The 17,801-nt window shown below is 40.3% G+C and overlaps 2 protein-coding genes across 2 annotated transcripts in view; both read right to left on the reverse strand.

The window, feature by feature from the left end:
* ak4 (adenylate kinase 4) overlaps positions 1–17,801 on the reverse strand; it is a 97,367-nt gene that overhangs the window by 9,511 nt on the left and 70,055 nt on the right. The window lies entirely within an intron of this gene.
* lepr (leptin receptor) lies at positions 2,360–12,883 on the reverse strand. The gene is made up of 19 exons (XM_058073736.2): positions 12,687–12,883; positions 12,117–12,341; positions 10,399–10,528; positions 9,816–9,997; positions 9,507–9,652; positions 8,651–8,792; positions 7,680–7,840; positions 7,477–7,582; positions 7,218–7,317; positions 6,706–6,920; positions 6,379–6,533; positions 6,100–6,253; positions 5,954–6,036; positions 5,675–5,888; positions 5,234–5,440; positions 4,922–5,005; positions 4,751–4,844; positions 4,073–4,148; positions 2,360–3,936 (listed from the first exon to the last, which is right to left on the reverse strand). The coding sequence occupies exons 1-19, from the start codon at positions 12,775–12,777 to the stop codon at positions 3,118–3,120; spliced, it is 3,384 nt and encodes a 1,127-aa protein (XP_057929719.2). The 5' UTR covers positions 12,778–12,883; the 3' UTR covers positions 2,360–3,117.

Raw genomic sequence — 17,801 nt, forward strand, 5'->3', positions numbered from 1 at the left:
TTGTGAATGTAATGACGGATTTCCTCACAACTGATCTTGCGTTTGAGCAAAGATTATAGATTACAAGAAGAGAAAGGATTTACATTCCCTGGGAGCCAAAGTGTGGCCAACATGAAGTAGCGCGGTGCCAGGCAACCAAAGCTCTCTGTTTACTGAAAGAGGGACTGCAGAAGGAGATGCCCCCCCCCCCCCCCCACGCCATTTCCTTTATGGTTGTGCACTTCTGTAGTGAACTCAACACAATCTAACCTTTAGCCTACATGGTGAGGCCTTCAAAGACTACGTGGATAAACATCAGTAGCTAAAGCCCGTCATGATTGTTGCATGAATTAACGTCAGGAGATCAATGAAGGATTTACAATGTCAAGCTCTTGGTTCCAGTTACCGGTTGATGGACGCATGAGCACTGACACCTCGACACACGCTTTTAAGTCAGAATTCCTGAACCACATATCAATTAGTATTCACTGCATAAGTTTAAGTATGTTGTGTAAATCTCACTCCCCTACACCTCAAGAGCTGCACTGGAGAATGAGTTGACAGCCTGGGCTTGTGGTCTACTGGGAGTACACAGTGATGGACCCTTACCACCCTGTGTTCAGCTTCTTGAACTGGCCTGGTTGGAACATTTGTGTCAAGGTTTGGAGCCTATGATATTCTTTCCAGGGAGAAAAATATTCCTTTTCTCCATGACTGCCTGTGTCATGACAACAAACCCGGCTTTTCTCCCTCTCTGTCTCTCTGAGAGGTATTTTCTTTCCATGACCATATCTGAACCTAGCATGGCACCCGGCCTTTGTGCTGTCTTTGCCAGAGCCGGTAGCTCTTTCACCATCGCATGTCCTTCTATGGCGAACACCAGAGCACAGGAGTCAGGGGTTCTTTAAGGATAGAAATGAGTCACATGACTGTGACTTCTCTGCCTCCCCATGGATGAAACATAGCACAGCAACCTTCTTTTCAATTCCAAAAATACCACAAGCCTTCATTTAGATTAGCTCATTTTTTGGACAACAATGATGTGGCCTATTTTTAGAACACGCTTCTGTTTCATGCAGAACTTGACATGCTATGCTATGCTATTGTATAACACGGTTAATGTTTCAGATAAATATTTCTTCTTAAATGATCTTTGTAAATTTTCTTTTTGGAATATTATTACTTTACTTCCATAATATTTTGACTTCATTGCCGTATAACTTCTTCCCTGACCTAATTTTCCCAAAATTACAACTTTATTTTGCTTTGTTTGTTTCTCGTTTTACAACTTTCTTTAATATTTACTGCTAAAATGTAATTTTCCCCCCTATTATGAATATATTCTTGTAACATTTTTTTTTTTGAATGCATATAAGACTTGTTGGGGCGGCACGGCGGTCTAGTGGTTAGCGCGCAGGCCACTAGGGACCAGACCACAATTGGCGACTCCAAATTGTCCATAGGTATGAATGTGAGTGTGAATGGTTGTTTGTCTATATGTGCCCTGTGATTGGCTGGCGACCAGTCCAGGGTGTACCCCACCTCTTGCCTGAAGACAGCTGGGATAGGCTCCAGCACCCCCGCGACCCTTGTGAGGAAAAAGCGGAAGAAAATGAATGAATAAGATTTGTTATATACGGTAGTTGAAAAAGCCTATTAGTATATACTTTGCACTTTTGCTGTTTTTTCATTTTTACATTTCCAAAAATTTAAACTTTCTTACTTTCTTCTTAAATAATCTAAATTATACATGTTCTTTTTGGAATGTTTTGACTTTATTCTCATCAAATTACAGCTATTTCTTTTTTTTTGGGGGGGGGGGGATTTTCCAACGATTTAAATTGTAAATTTTGTTCCCATAATTAGGACTTTATTCTCATATTTAGTTACATTATTACTTTTCCTGCAATCTCATGTCCCAACAATTACAAATTTTGGGGTTTTCATAATATTTCAACTTTGTTACGTGTTGTTGTTGTAAAATTGGAACTTTTTCCTAATTAGATTTCAACAAAATACAAAAAACCCTGGGGTGCACTTAGGACACCCCTACGTAAACGTAATGTCAATATGTGAATTCATATGACCACACCATCAATGACTGAAGATGAAAATAATAATTAAATAAGAATAAAACTACTGGTTAAGTTGATCTTAAATTGAAGAAAAAAAACAATCAGTTTTTATGAGACGTTTGGGACAATTGCCTGTTTGCCTAATGGCAGGTCGACACCTGATATTGGTGGATGCCAAAACATAGTAAGATGCAGTTACATCTTGTAGCCACATGGTGGCGACATCCTACTACTGTTGAGTAGTATCATTGCAGCCTGTTCGTGAAGCTTGTCTTTACTCATATTTCATATCACATTCTTTACAAGACAATTGTATGTTTTTATTCATTTATTTTACTGTACATACTATGGTTGTGCAAGCTAAAAATCTTGTTTATGTTAACGATGTGGGCTTCTTGCATTTAACCAGCATAGTACCACGTGTTTAAATAAATACATACATGAGTCTAATAACAAATACTTTAATATCACCATGAAAAATTGACAAAAATATATCAATATGCCACAAGAGATATTTCTTTTTTGGCAATTTCACTTCAATTAAATACAGTACACCTGAACAACGTAATGATGAATTATTTCTGAGAAGGCATCTGTCAAACAGCTTTTCTTTTAGATTGCATTCCTGTGCAGATGTACATAAATATTGTTTTATTCACAAGAGACAACGGCGTACAATCACAAATGTCACTGATGATATGTCATCAAAGCCGTCTTTACTCTTTAACATGTTCCGTTTCTTTAAATAGTCTAACATATTCCATGTTTTATTTACAACCTTTCATCCCCTTATCAGTAACCATTGTAACATGGCTGTAGAATAGCAGTTTGACCCTAACTTTGATCTATAGGCGCAGTTGCAACAAAACATGCCTATTAGCGAGGGCCATTACCTCCCACTGAACCAAAAAATAGCAGCATTGATGAACGTCGCTTTGGAGTTTTACACCATTTTTTTTGACACATTCAATGTGTCTGCAGGAACTGATTTTCCTTTGAAAGTCTTTCGTGATGATGCAGTTCACAACACAAGCGATGTAATGCAGAGCATTGTGCCAGGTTTCTAATCGGGTAGCTTCCTGGTGTCGGGGGCAGTTCTAAACTGGGGTAGGTAGAGTGGTGGTAAAACACAGGATGATGGTGAAATAAGTTGGCTGGATTCCACATCTCTGTTGAATATGACATGTTTCAGCGGCTCTTCTTTCTGTGCGGTTTCTCCGTCACTCCCCTCATCCTCAGCTGGGTAGCCCATACCCAGATAGTACAAGTCCTTCCTTTCCGTCGCATCGTCTTCTTGATCTGATGTTTCGGAAAGTTCCTCCACTGAGTTGTAGGAGCAGGATCGCCGTGGGTCGTCCAACTCGCCGCCGTGACAGCTCTCCAGCTCCCACAGGCCGCCGGGAAAAGATCCGGATATGTCAGAGTTGTTGGCAGAGAAATTGCCCTCGTCACTGGAGCTGCTGCCGCTGCCGTCCTGATCGTGAATGGACTGTTGTTCCTGTTTCGGGTCTGTTAGCAATACTGTGGCGTATGCTACTGAAGATTGAGCTGAACTCTCCCTGATGCCCTGAGAGGGATCCATGAGCTGCAACTCATCTATCCTCGGGCCGGGAGCGTTTGAAATATCGAATTCTGAAGTCGAGGAGGGCCTGTCACATACGAGAGCTTCGTTGCCGACTGACCTACTTTGGTCGAGAAAGGAAGGAAGGGAGACTAAATCAGCAGTTGGGGGTGTAAGCGGGTTTCGGACCAGGGCTGAACTGAGAGCTGAGAGGTCAGTCTTGTCCATGATGACCACTGTGGAAATGTTCTCAGAGGGGAGCAGCAGCGGCCAGGCTGGCAGTGCATCGGAGACCTGGAACAGCTGCTCGAAGGTGTCAGCCTGGAGAGATAATAGGAAATAAACACCAAAAAAAAACATGGCTGTTTGCAAGTTCAAGTCACATAATCTGGAAAAATGCAACTGGACTCCTTCAGTATGTGGTGGCCTAATCTTATTTTATAAATATTGTTTTTACCTTCTTGAAGTTGAGTCCTTTTGCCCAGGAGCATTTCTTTGGGTTGGGCACATCTTTCCAAACAAACCTTTTCATCCTGGGAACAAGTACAGCTCATGTTAGCATAAATGAAGCATCTTCAAGCATAAAAATAGCTAAATTAAGAGAAATACAATACAAGGTGTGATATGTGTGTGTGTGTGTCTTTAAGAAGCCGGGCCTAGGAAGTTGCGTGACGTGTGCGACGTCAGTTAACCCGAGTTGACCGTAGCTGAGTGATATCAGCAGGTTAGTGGTGTAGAGAGTGGCCGACAGCAGCTCCTGTGTCAATGTTCACTGTGTTCTCTGCTTGTTAATAAATGGATTGACGTACATCGTAAGTCCTCTCTATAAACACAAACAGCGGCAGTACTCTACACTGGTCTCTAGGTGTCAGAAACGTTACATTGTTGAGACAAACGTCTGCATATTTTCTAGGATTATCTCTACTATAGGGGTGTTATTTGATGTCCACGGAGCTCCAATAATGCTAAAAACAGTATATAGAAGGTCACAAACAGGTTTTCTATTATTATTTTCCATAATATCCCAATTCATAATTGTGAATTCACTTGACGGCGATTGGGTCTGAACCAATTAACCATAATTAACAAAGGACACCTGTACAATATACAGCATATAATAATGTCCAGCGCTTACTGGTTTTGGGAGAGGACCAGGGTGAAGAAGAGTATGATGGAGAGGACGACGATGATCAGCAGTGTCATGTAAGTTGCAGGGTCTCCTCGAGTGGCTGCATTAGGTGGCAAAACGCACAGGAAGTTAGAAATGTCATTGCTGCGGTATTCTCAAATATCCTAGCATGCATACCTATTGTGAAGGCAGGCTCGCCCTCTCCATCAGCAAACACAGGATATAAGTAGAAGCCATAATCCTTAGTGGAATAAAAATCACCTGAAAACATAGATCAAATTTAGAGCGTGTTTACACTTGTCATGTTTTGTTTGGTTATACTAACGCTGATGCTTAAAGCGGAACTATTGTGTTCATTTTTTGTCCCTTTGTATTGAAAGAAACAGAAAGCTTTCTAGTTCTTCTAGAATATGCACCTATTCAGCTGTATTTTAATGTATTCCACCCACGCCCCGCTTCCAGGCATGTGGTTGGTCACTGTACTCGTACCTTTTAGGTAGATGGGACGGTCAGTGAAACGCAGCCTGGTCCATGTGTGCCCACTGCGGACTTTGTTAGGGTTCGATTCCTCTTCCCCCTGTGGTGCCCACTGTACCACCATGAATAGTGGAGCAGAGCTGCTATCCAGGAGGCTCCAATGCATTGAAACACAGGAGCTGTTGACAAACAGCACGTGGAAAGAATGCACACCGCGGCCTGAGGTGCACACAAAACAGCAGTTTTGGGTCATCAGAAAAAAAAAAACACTCAATAGCTGTCTTTACACACTAAGTAATAATTGGTGGAAGATTGTATGCCTGCAACTTTGGGTGCAAATGTGGCCCTTTTCTGTTGTAACATGAATATACCCCAAGAAACAAGATGGCCCAGACAGTAACATTACATCATCGGCTGCTATGGGTTAGAATGGTGACAGCCTGGCTCACTCACGTTTGGGTCTTCTCTCCAGTGTCATGTTGGTGTTGTTTCTCGATGACCCCAGACTGTTGAAAGCCTTCACCGTCACAGTTTGGACATCTCTGTCCCACTCAAAGCTGTAGGAGGATGCCAGCTCAATCTTCTCGCTCTTCAAAATGCCATTTGCATTGTGGCGTTGTACTATAAATCCATTTATGCAGTAAGAGCGGCCCGGGGTTGAAAGATGCTAGAAAACAGCAAATTAGCACAAGTCGTGATGTGAACTCAAAATGTATATATTGTCCTTCATACCTTAAACAGCAAAGTAACATTTGTCCGGTTTGTGAGCGGATCATCTTGAAGAATTCTCCAAAAATCAGGCCCATTTTCAGGAGCTGGGGGAGAAACCGTCCGATGTTAAGGTGTTACTGGGATGTTTGTAATAATGTGTTACCTACCTCTACTGTTTTGGGGTATAGAATAGACCGAGTCACTCCAGTCACTCCAGTAGCCAGTGCGGTTGGTGGGCATGCACTGTACCTGAACCACATAAACACGACACATGTCCAGAACCGAAACCTCTGCCCACGGCACTTCCACTGGATTATAGACCTGCATTTAGCAAGATTAAATATTAAAACAAAGCAAAATACCACAGTAGTACACCTAAGTCGTACCAATCATTTGGGTAAATTAACCCTTTTTGTTGTTTTAAATGTACCCAAAGAATAGCTCACCTTCCACTCTTGCTGAGCTGTGATGGTCGATGGGGAGTGGAGACGAAAGCGGTACAGGAGATCCTGCACAGGCAAAGATGGAGGCTCCCATGTGATCCTTAGGACCCCGCTTCTCAGACTCACTGCCTTCACATTAGTTGGTGCATGAGGCTTTACTGCAAATCAGACGATGAAGACCTTCTTTTTTTCCTTTCATTTTTCCTCATTGAATACCTACGTTTTTATTACGTTCTATACTTACATCAAATAATGAAATGCAATGACTAAATTACTTTAAAAAGTCTCACAAGAAGCATGCGTTTTCAAGAGATTTGATTGGTTGCTTACCATGATCTATAGGTGATATGTATATAGGTTTGGACCTAACAGGACCCTGGTGGGACAGCACCTCCAGCCACAGCTTGTAGCAGGTCATTCGTATTGGCTGGATGGAACAGGCTTGTGGCTTGGAGCGGACTGGCAAACATGTAGGCCCCACCTCTCCGACCGTCTCACCCTTGTTCTCTCGGTCCTCCATCACATCGCATGGAAGGTCTGCCCATCTATGGTGGAAGACAGTGGAGATTTTTGAGATAGCTGTCACATGGTTTTATTCACAATTGTCTTGCAAAAGCAATATATTTTATTATTCCTGTGTATTTTTATTCATCTTAATCCACTATTTATATCGCTCCGAGATCAGAAATGGCATCATCTCCGTATTTCCGGGGAGTGACCATTAAGAACATTGTTTTATTCAGTACACTGTGTTCAGTTCCACAGGACATAGGACACAGCCATTAAGACTGAGGACATGTGACCATATTCTAAAAAGGCAACAGCTCCGAAATAAAATCTACCTGTATTGGAATGTGAGTTTAAGCCACAGTGTGTTTTGCCAGCTACAGTCCATTGCATCAATATCGCCACTGGTTTCACAGCTGATGTCAACAGAAGCTCCTACAAAAATACAGAAGTATGCATCGATTAGAGAAAGTGAAAACAACACTCTTTCCTGCCTTTGTCAGCAGCAGGAAAAAGGAACACACGGCTTCAAAAAAAATGAGATGAAAGTGTGCACATGGAACAATTATAGCTGTTTAAAGATGACACAGGCACCTTCTATGTAGATGAGGCTGTAAGGGATGGCCCACTCCTTTGTGGCGGTACACTGGAGCAGGTCATACAACCCAGAGTCTGATGGGCGTACTGTGATTTGACTGACCTGGTTAGAACGAGATAAACACGCCATTCTTTTCGTTAGAGAAGACAACATTTTGGAACTGGATCCAAATGATGCAAAGACAAGCCTGCTCTGGTACCCGTTGGTTGACAGTGTGGTAGAGGCTGGGATGGAGAGACTCTTGGAAGTTCAGCATCCACACGGCGGAGCTGGCATTGATGCTGTGGTCGTTGAACACACAATAAATGCTGACGTTCTCTCCTGGGCGGGCCAACACTTTTTCAGGGATGTAGCTCACCGCTGAAAATACACATACATACAAAACATATTGTTTATTGCTTATCTCTCTTAGTCTCTGATGGTGTTTAAAATGTGTTGTGTTTGTAGCCGATGGGTCGACCTTGAAACGTCTGTTGCAGACGGACGTACTAAGAGGAGCGCTTCAATAATGGGCAATGCAAATTAGCTCCAGTAATGTTTAATGTTTGAGCGCTGACATTAATATACCTGTGGAATAATTGAGGTCAACGGATTAATGTAACACAGTCAGGAATTCATATCCTCTATGCGTAGCGGTCAGGTCTTTGTACAGACAAGGTAGGCACAATGCACAATGTAGGAGGAGAGTGGTTCGAGACCTGTTTCGTGTGTAAAATGCCCTCAGATAAGATATGCTTTTGACTATTGAACTTCTTTCCACAACTGAAACAAAAAGCACAAATCATTGTATATGTTAATGTATCGTAACACATGTAAAATAGACTGCAGATTGCAGTAGATTAGCCTTAGATTTACACTAAAAGATCAACTGTTACCATAATTATAGTGCTGCATCAGGAAGTAGTGCATTCCAGAGATTCTACTGTCATGTGTTTTGATAGAAGTCAGGCACAATCGTGTTTTGATCTGACAAATCTTAAGTAACTTTGAGCAAATGTAGACTTACTATGGCTACTGTTTGGAAATTAACAATGCAGCAGCTGTTGAACTCCAATAAAAAGGCACACATAGCGAGTGATGCTGGGAATGCAGAGTACACGTAGTATTGCAATGTTTATGGTGTGCATAACCAAAAAGAATCATCATAAAAAAACAGGAAGTGTTCCTTACTGTCAAGGTAGATGTGGTAAGGTTCACTCCAATTGCTCCACAGTGGAGGGTCATGCAGACCGGAGCAGTGAATCTCAATAGTATACTTTACTTTGGGCTTCAGATCCAGACTCAGTTTGCGCTTTTGGCCTGTATAAATCACCTGCAGGGAAAATGGAAGGAGTGTGTAAAATGTGAATTGCAAATACTGGCTAATAAACACATGCGTTATATAAAACCACCATTTGCATCTTTTTATGAGCGAGTGTTTAAAGTCTTTAAAGCATATAGTAGGTGTGCAATGCTGAATGCTAAACACATTTACTGAGACTGCTTAGGCCCAGACAGCCTGTCAGCCAGTAACATAATGTAAATAAACAGCCATGAAAGGCAAACATTGAAAGAGAACGACCCGCTGACCTGTTGCATTAATACCACGTACAGTGTCTTGTACATTACTGCATTTGCGTCTAATGGAAGCTTTGTTGTTGGGGTTTTTTTTTAATACTGGGAATACATAATTGTTCTGGTCTGCATAGGGTCAAAGGAGTATGTTGGAGCCTATCCCAGTTGACTACAGTTTGGGTGAGAGGAGAGGGACACTAAAACCATTCTAATGTATAATAAGTAATTATTCAGTGTATTTAAAGGGGACCTATTATTATCACTTTTCAATGTTTTGTATTGAACGGAATTGGAACGGATTAATGACGTTAAACAAGGTTCTAGTGTATCTGCTTTTATCGGTGGGACCTCTGTTAAGCTGATCAGGTGCTTTGCAGCGGAAAAGGGAGGTTGGTTCTTATACGGTAAATTACACCTTGAGTAGAGTAAAAGATATAAGGTGTAATATTGTGTACTCTGGCTTGGTATTCACCTGCCATGAAGGATGGTCGACATCTGAGTATCGGACCTCATATCTTAAAGGGCCAAAATCATCGTCTTTTGGTTCGTCCCACTGTAAAATCAGGTCCGGGTCGATGGTCTGGAAATGTGAGAGGTTGACAGGAGGCCTGGGTTTCACTGTCGGATCAAATATGATTATTAAAAAAGAGGCTAACAGTTGTCATCAACAAAATATTTATGCATTTATTCATCTTTTGTGTTGATCTTATTCAATTAAACTTGAGCAAGGATTTGGATGCACACACAATAAAAAAAAAAAAAAAAAAGAGTCCTTTCTTACCGGGTCGAGCTGGTACATTGAGAAGAACTGTTTCAGCATCAGAGCCAGAGATGTTGACAGTTACCATAGTAACAGAGCTTATAGTGTCAAGTGGAATTGAACATATGCAGGAATCCTTTGCTTCACAGACAACATAAGATCCCTTAGTCCTCTGGTTAACTTGATCATCATTTTCTTTAAACCTGTAAAATTGAGAAAATATAATTTCCTTTGTGTGGGATTATTTTCACACAAAATGGTTTCTTGTGGTAAGGTCTCATGAGTAAAAACAAAAAACTACATGATATAAATGTGGTGCTGTGACAGCTATACTAAGTATTGCATGTGATAAAACCACATTACAATTTTAGATGAGGCTGTTTATGAAAAAAAGTCACATGCACCGGAGTTGCTGTGACAACCGAAAAGCCAAGTACAATCAAACAACTTAATCTGTTTTAAATTGGTCTTTTTTAAGTCACTCGCAGTAAATGGCCGGGAGGCTGTGCTATCTCGAGTGACTTTGCATCTGCTGCTCAAAAGGTAAGACACCAACTTGGATTGTAAATGTGCAATTGGAATGAAACAACGGGAGCATACTCACGGCAAGCGCTGCAGGCGAACCGCCACGGGAGCAGTGGTCAGCGTGCCTAATGGAGTTCGGGGAGACCCAAGATCGCAAGTCAGAATTTCCCAATTGTCATCAATCCTGCACAGCATGTCCAAACAGGTGCCTGAAAAGAAATGCCATTCACATGAGATTGAAACTTGTTTAGCAGATGGATTAGTGTTGCTGATTTCGCAAGTATTCTCTTTTTCTTGTCTAGTGACACGTTTTGATTGTGTCTTATATATTTGTATTTTAGTTCATTTGGCAAAGAGATAAAGAGACTGTATACTGAGAAGAGGCTCACTCTGTTCTATGGTATAAATGCGCCAAGGTACTACAACCAATACACAGATTAAACAGTCTTCCTGCCTGATTGGAGGCAGGAGACAGTAAAAAGACACATATGCACGTGGCAATTCATTGAAGCCGGCAAAATTATAGAATTGATTTTCATTTATTGTGACTTTTGACACTAATATTCAACCATGAAACAGCTTCATGTCTTCAGGATCATGATCACAGGACAATAACCTTCACGGTCACCCACTTTGAGGCTGCAGGGGATGTTAGATGAAAACCCAATAAAGCGTAATGAGCCTGTGGGAGTGATCTATGTCGGTGACAATTGATCGTGCTGCAGGCTGAGTCTTGATGCTGTAGATGTTTGTGGTTTTGCTGCGTGGTTTGGTTGCGTCATCACCTACCCCTTTAGCATGGTCTACCAAGAGCTTTTTTTTTTTTTTGCAAACAGTCACAGCTCAGTTCCTTCAGATAGTGACTGTTGCTCGACTTTTACTAAACCGTCAACAAGAATGAATCATCACCGCGACAGCAGTAAACAGGTCCCATTAATGTGTTCTGAACATGTCAAGTACATTGTGAAATTTAGCACCCAAAGCTAAACAATATTATTTAATTACAGATCATGCTCTATTCAGCAGGAAATTAAAGAATACAGTCATCAATTTTTCAGTGACTAAACAAATGATTGCTGTTTTGTGGTTGACTACGGCCTATGTAATTAGTAAAAAATTAGTAAAAAAAAAAATTTCAGCAAATTGTACATATTTTTACTTCCTTATTGTTTTTGTGCCATGCCAACTCGTTAAGCAAGTGTGCAGCTATGGATGTTCATCTCGTTACATTTGTAGCTTGCGCCACTGTTGACACTCAGGAGCAGCTGACACCGAATGATTGGATATATCCCCGTGGAAACATGGAGGTACATACATATATGGACTTTGGTCTAAATTCAGTTTATGGAAAAAATCAAGATATATCTCATATTGATGTTCTACCTAAATATATCGAGATATGAGTTTTGGTCCATAGCTCCCAGCCCTATGTTCATTCATTCATTCATTTTCTACCGCTTATCATCACGAGGGTTGCGGGGGGTGCTGGAGCCTATCCCAGCTGTCTGTACATATATTTATACTGTATAGTTTGTATTTTCATTTTTTAATAGATGTGTCTGCACCTACTTCACCAAAACAAATTCCTAGTATGTGTTTGATCATACCTGGCAATAAAACCGTTTCTGATTCTGATTCTTCAGGTGAGAGGCGGGGTACACCCTGGACTGGTCGCCAGCCAATCACAGGGCACGTATAGACAAACAACCATTCACACTCACATTCATACCTATGGACAATTTGGAGTCACCAATTAATCTAACATGGAAGATATGATTCATTAGCAAAACGATTTACCTCCAGAGGCCTTATAAGGACTTGATCCTGTGGCATTGCTCTTGAAGTAGCAGCGGCGATGCTGTGGGCGGTTTGACACAGAGAAGTTTGTCTCAGGTGCGGGCGCGCCATCCGCCTCCCCCTCCGGCACTGAGGGTGAGTCACAGCACAGTTGGTCTTGCCAGGGCAAGTCGAGAGCACCTGCAGAGAGACCCGCTCCTTCCTGAGGCTCCAAACACAAAGTACCTAGTGATACAGAAGAAGAGAGGTTAGCAATGGCTGGACTAATTGCCAAGAAAAGCTGGCATGCAATCATACATTTTTGCAGTGTTTATCCAAGACAACAAACACCCCATTCCTTGCTTTTTTCTTCTTCATTTTTTTTTACAACACTCAATGGAAGTCTGTCATCTTGCAATACTTCATGTGTGTCAATAATGCAATGATACTGCATTACTACATTTCAGGTTATTACTGTACAGGACTTTATACTATATTCTGTGTTTCCTTAGCTTTATGTTATAGGTGAGTTGTGTCCCAAAAAAAGTGTCCCACAGATGCTTAGAGGTGACAGCAGGGGGTGGAACTCACCACTGGATACCAGGAAAACATGGACAAAGAGAGACAACATCACAGATTGACCCCTGTAGAGGGACAAATAGGATACATGAGATGGACTCATAATACTGCAGTATAAGAGATGGAAATGGACGAGACAAACAAATCCACTCAAAACAGCATATCGACTGAGCAAGCATGAAGTGTTTGTTAAAACACAAATGCAACACGAGTCCTTTTAGCTCTGCCTGCATTAAGTATTGAAGGGTTCATTTTTCAGCTTTTCACAAAGTCAGCATTTTTATGTGTATATATTCCTGTTATTTACATAACCATTTTAGGCTTCTCATCACAATACCAATCAGTGAACAAATATACTTTCTGTGTTGTGTCAACTTGTTCTTGGATGACCGAGAAGATCAAAATCTCCACTTACATCTCTAGGTTGGTGTTGTGTGTAATTCTCCTTTAATATTTTGTCATATTTCTGATGTCAGACATGCCTTCTGCAGTCAATCCACACGGTCATGCTTTCTCACTCACATTGACTTCATTTCAAGTATCATTGGTGGAGATGAACACATGCAAGAGAACTTACATTGCTGCATTTAAAGCGTGGGCATGGCTGTGCTGGAATCTTCCTGGCTTTTACTGTAGGTAAAAAAAAAGACTGTGATTGGTTCATTTGTGTAAAATTACATTTCTGTAATAAAATCCATTGAATTATAGAGTACCGTCAACATCAATTTGCAATGTTTAGGTTTTAAAACATAAAAGGGCATTACAGCCACACTGGAAAGACACAGTGAAAATACAAGACAAAAATCACAACATTCATTTTCGCGGGGGGGGGGGGGGGGGTGCTGGAGCCTATCCCAGCTGTCTTCAGGCGAGAGGCGGGGTACACCCTGGACTGGTCGCCAGCCAATCACAGAGCACATATAGACCCACGCATGCACAGGGAGAACATGCAAACTCCACACAGAGATGGCCGAGGGTGCAATTGAACTCTGGTCTCCTAGCTGTGAGCCCTATGCGCTAACCACTCATCCGCCGTGCAGCCAAATCATAACATTATGAGAAAAAAAAACTTGTAATGTTAAAAGAAAGTCCTAATTTTAATGTTATGCGAGTGAACGACAAAATTCCTACATAAACGAAAACAGTCTGAGACAAGTAGCTGCCCTTTTTTCTTTTATGACCTGCAGGTAATAGGATAATATGACAAAATTCACAATAGTTCTGATCCTGAAGCAAGAATACAATATGTTTATGCTTGTAAAATTACAACTTCTGTCTCTCTTTTTTCTATATTACAACTTTATGCTTGCAAAATAATTACTTTCTGATTTTCCTCCTTTTCCTCACAATGTTCTGTTTCTAGTGACTTCATTCTTTTAATTAAGACTTTAGTCTTGCAATGCAACAGCTCCCTTCTAAGAGTCATTTCCTTGTTTTGGTCCCAGAAAACACCAGAGGCAGCGAAGGGATATCCTATAACGTCACGCCAGCTGCTGCGCGCAAGCATGAATTAATTCAGTGACAGGCGAGACTAGAACCAAAGTGAAAAACAGCCCCAGATACACGTATGTGAACTGTGACTGGTCTTATGGCGGCGCATTAGCATGTAGTCACATGTAGCACATAATTCTTTGTACACAGAAACTGGAACATTCTGGAAAATAATAAACACAAGCCATCATCATCATAAAAAAAAACACTGCAGGGTATCATCACACAAACATCCAAAAAGGTATTCAGCTGTGCTTTTGCCAAACAGACATGACATTTACACTCTGGTTGCACAATTCTTCAAAAGACATGAATCACAATTTTCTCTTGCTTATGCAATTTTTACGCATGATTATTATTTTTAAACTCCTTATTGTCTTCTGCTTTAAGTTACTACGGTTTCCTTCCACATTCCAAATACATGCATGTTAGGTTAACTGACAACGGTAAATTGTCCATAGGTATAAATGGCAACCAGTCCATTCTGGGATAGGCTCCAGCATACCCCTGCAACCATAATGAGGATAAGCGGCACAGAAAATGAACGGATGGGTGGATTTAAGTTGACCCTGCAGCGTGAATGCATTTAAGGTTACTAAGGTTCTGTAAGGTTATGACTTTTTCGCTCTTCAATGTTAATATTTTAAGATGCACATGTTAAATAAGGTAACTTTTTTTATTTTTTGTTGCTCTTGATGGAGTAGTATCAGCCAACAAAAACCAGTAAGTGTCTTGTGCAAATATTTATTTTAAAACCTAAAACATGACATCAGACTAAATGAGACCTTTTGTGCCAACTGTAATTTCCACATGCAAAGGAAGCACTGGTTCCTGGCGGTTATTTGCCAACTACCCATCCTAGGCTGACTCACCTCCTCCCACTGGTAAACTTCTGCTTGGTGCCACCAAGGGAATGTTTTTACTCCAAAAAAACACCGCCATAGTTAGCTATAGCTATAATATACATAAATGGCAGCAGCAGCATACTCTACGTGCGACAAGTTTTTAATTCCATTACTATGGTAGTTATGGGGAAGACATGCAAAGTAAAAACAAAACAAAAAAGTGTAGTAGTACAGTAGTAGTACAGTAGTAGTATTACCAAGAAAAATCATCCATTCAACATTTCAGTGAGACAGAACTAGCAAAACAATTTCGCTAAGGTGATGATGAAAGTATTATTTAAACAAGTAGTGTTAACAATGCGAGCTTACATTGTTCCAGTGGCTCTCTCTCCTTGTTTCTCTTTGGTCCTTTCAAATTAGTTAAAAATCCTCACCGAAAGAAGAAAAACGCTTGGATTTGAGAGCAGACATTAGCTTATCTACACTACATCAACTCACTTTCGCTCCCGACAAGCCGTTGCCGGAGTGAAATCAGCTCAGCTGAAGGAATCACACGTGGTGACGTCAACTGAGAAGGGCGGAGCCCACGAGGATACATTCACTGAACCTCGGATATCACAGTTAAAACAGTTTTTTTGGTTTATCTGTCTCAGACATCCTAATTGTAAAACTATTAGATTGTTATTTAATTGTTTTACAACTCTATATCAAATTATCAATTTTAATATGTAAGAAAAATACTTATTAGTATACTTAGTATTATTTTTCAAGATTATAATATAGATCACCTTTCAGTGAGCCTGTGCAATAACTGCAGTATAACTGTGTATAAACTGCAGAATATAAATATGATCATCACAGACTGTAGTGGTTCACTTGGCTGAGTTCCGTTGCAGCCAGGATTCATTTCCCACCCTCACAAAGCTCTGAGAAGTTTATCTCATTCCTTTTTGCAGCATCTCTCAAGCTCCATCGGGCTTCAACATGTGCCTTGTGATTGACTGACTAGTATCCAATCCAGGGTGTACCATATCATTCGCTTGAATAGGCTCCAGCTTCTCACAAATTATATCGAAAATGAATGAATGGAGTAAAAGCAAGTTTGTATTCCCGTCAATATTTATCAAACAACCAGCAGGCTAAAATAGTTAGTTAAATAAATAGTAAAAAATAGTTTCCATCCAGATGTGGACAATAAACCACACACAACTCCAACTTTTCCAAATGAAAACAGTCTGTCTATTCAATAACCCGCAGTCTGAAAGGAAGGAATGTCCATGTTACTATTAATAACATAGTATTCACCATTTAGGAATGAAAATAATCTGAAGTAAATTGTCTCAAATGTCATAATTATGCATCAAAAGTCCTAACAAATAACATAATTGTGCATAATTGTATTGTATTATTAAATGTTGAGAATTCAGCCTCTGTACACTGCAGAATAATAATATTGATATGACTGAAAAACACATTACCATTATCAGTATGGACAGTTCATCTGTGTTTCTGTGCTTACCACACTTTTATTTATTGTGTTGACACTGCCACAATGGACTTGTTTAATGAATAGTCATTAATCAAACGTCACATAGACTGAAATATATCAGAATTAAAACCAACAAATAATTGGACTGCTATTTTTAAAATATGACTTTTAACTTTATGACGTAGAAAAGACGTGTGACTGTGTGACGTGTATATATTAGAAAGGTGAGGAAAATCCATTCATGCAAATCTTTTTCCTTGAGCTGCGTCACGATGAGGGTGCATTAATTTCACACTCCAATGACTGCAAAGAGATTATTTTGACAGATTATTGTCAACAGCCTGGCATCATCCTGCTGCTGTATTTACGGTGGTTTTGGTTTATAAGAAGCTGTGTTTGATTTTGCTTACAGCAATTATAATTACAGACAGCATATATTATTATTTCTCTCTGTTTTTAGAAACATGACTGATTGATGCTGTTACGTGTTTGATAAATGTCAGGAAATAATTAATTCATAAACCACTACTTAGCTTGGTTAAAAAACAGAAAATCCAGAATATTTAAAAATTATTTATTCTAATATAAAAAAAACATTGGTGGTGATCAATAAAAAAAAAACTTGGTTATGATTGCTAATCCTGCAAAAGTGGCTTGGAATGTGATGTTCACTGACCATAAAGCAGTAGGAAAAAAGCACAGTGAGGGAAACACCCCTAGCAGCAGTGCTCCGTGCAAGGAGATGACATCATTCACTGATATCATCTAGACCAATCGAGGTATGACATCATGCTTGAGATATCCAATACTCCCGTGACAATGCTTGTCTGGTACCTATCATGGCATTTCTGTATGTATATCAATTACCTCATTTATTATGGTTTATTATGGTTTATATAATATGAACCATAGGGAATCAGCAATTGAATCCCCCTTTGTTGTCGACCTCTTTACTACAATGTAGTGTCTGTCATGATCATTTAGAAAATCCCTTCTAAAATGCAATATCACTCATTTAGGTTATGTCATTGGTGCTTGTAGGGTGATGATGTCATAACTCGGTGACACCACTTATTGATGTGTTCAAGTTCAAGCTATGCAACACGATGAGATGTGGCTTTCTTACAAAGGCTTTACACCTCAAACAGCTGCAAGCTCATCATGAATAATTCATGATGAGCTTGCAGTGAACCGTGACAACACGCCTTCGCAGGGTGGACTACATACCAAAGGGATGATGTCATACCTGGATGATGTCACTTGATGGTCTGCTTTAATCTGTTGTGTAGCAAGCCAATGCCT

This window comes from Doryrhamphus excisus, linkage group LG4 (assembly GCF_037039965.1).
Source record: "Doryrhamphus excisus strain RoL-2023G ecotype Guam linkage group LG4, RoL_Dexc_Guam_v1.1, whole genome shotgun sequence".
Lineage (NCBI taxonomy): Eukaryota > Metazoa > Chordata > Actinopteri > Syngnathiformes > Syngnathidae > Doryrhamphus > Doryrhamphus excisus.

Bases quoted from the DNA above. Each gene is read 5' to 3' on its own strand.
- lepr (XM_058073736.2), bottom strand. From the start codon at position 12,777: ATGAGTCCATCTCATGTATCCTATTTGTCCCTCTACAGGGGTCAATCT. The intron at 5,006-5,233 runs GTACGAGTACAG...CTATGTTTTCAG, and splicing joins CCGTCCCATCTACCTAAAAG to GTGATTTTTATTCCACTAAG. The intron at 3,937-4,072 runs GTAAAAACAATA...TTATCTCTCCAG, and splicing joins AAGGACTCAACTTCAAGAAG to GCTGACACCTTCGAGCAGCT.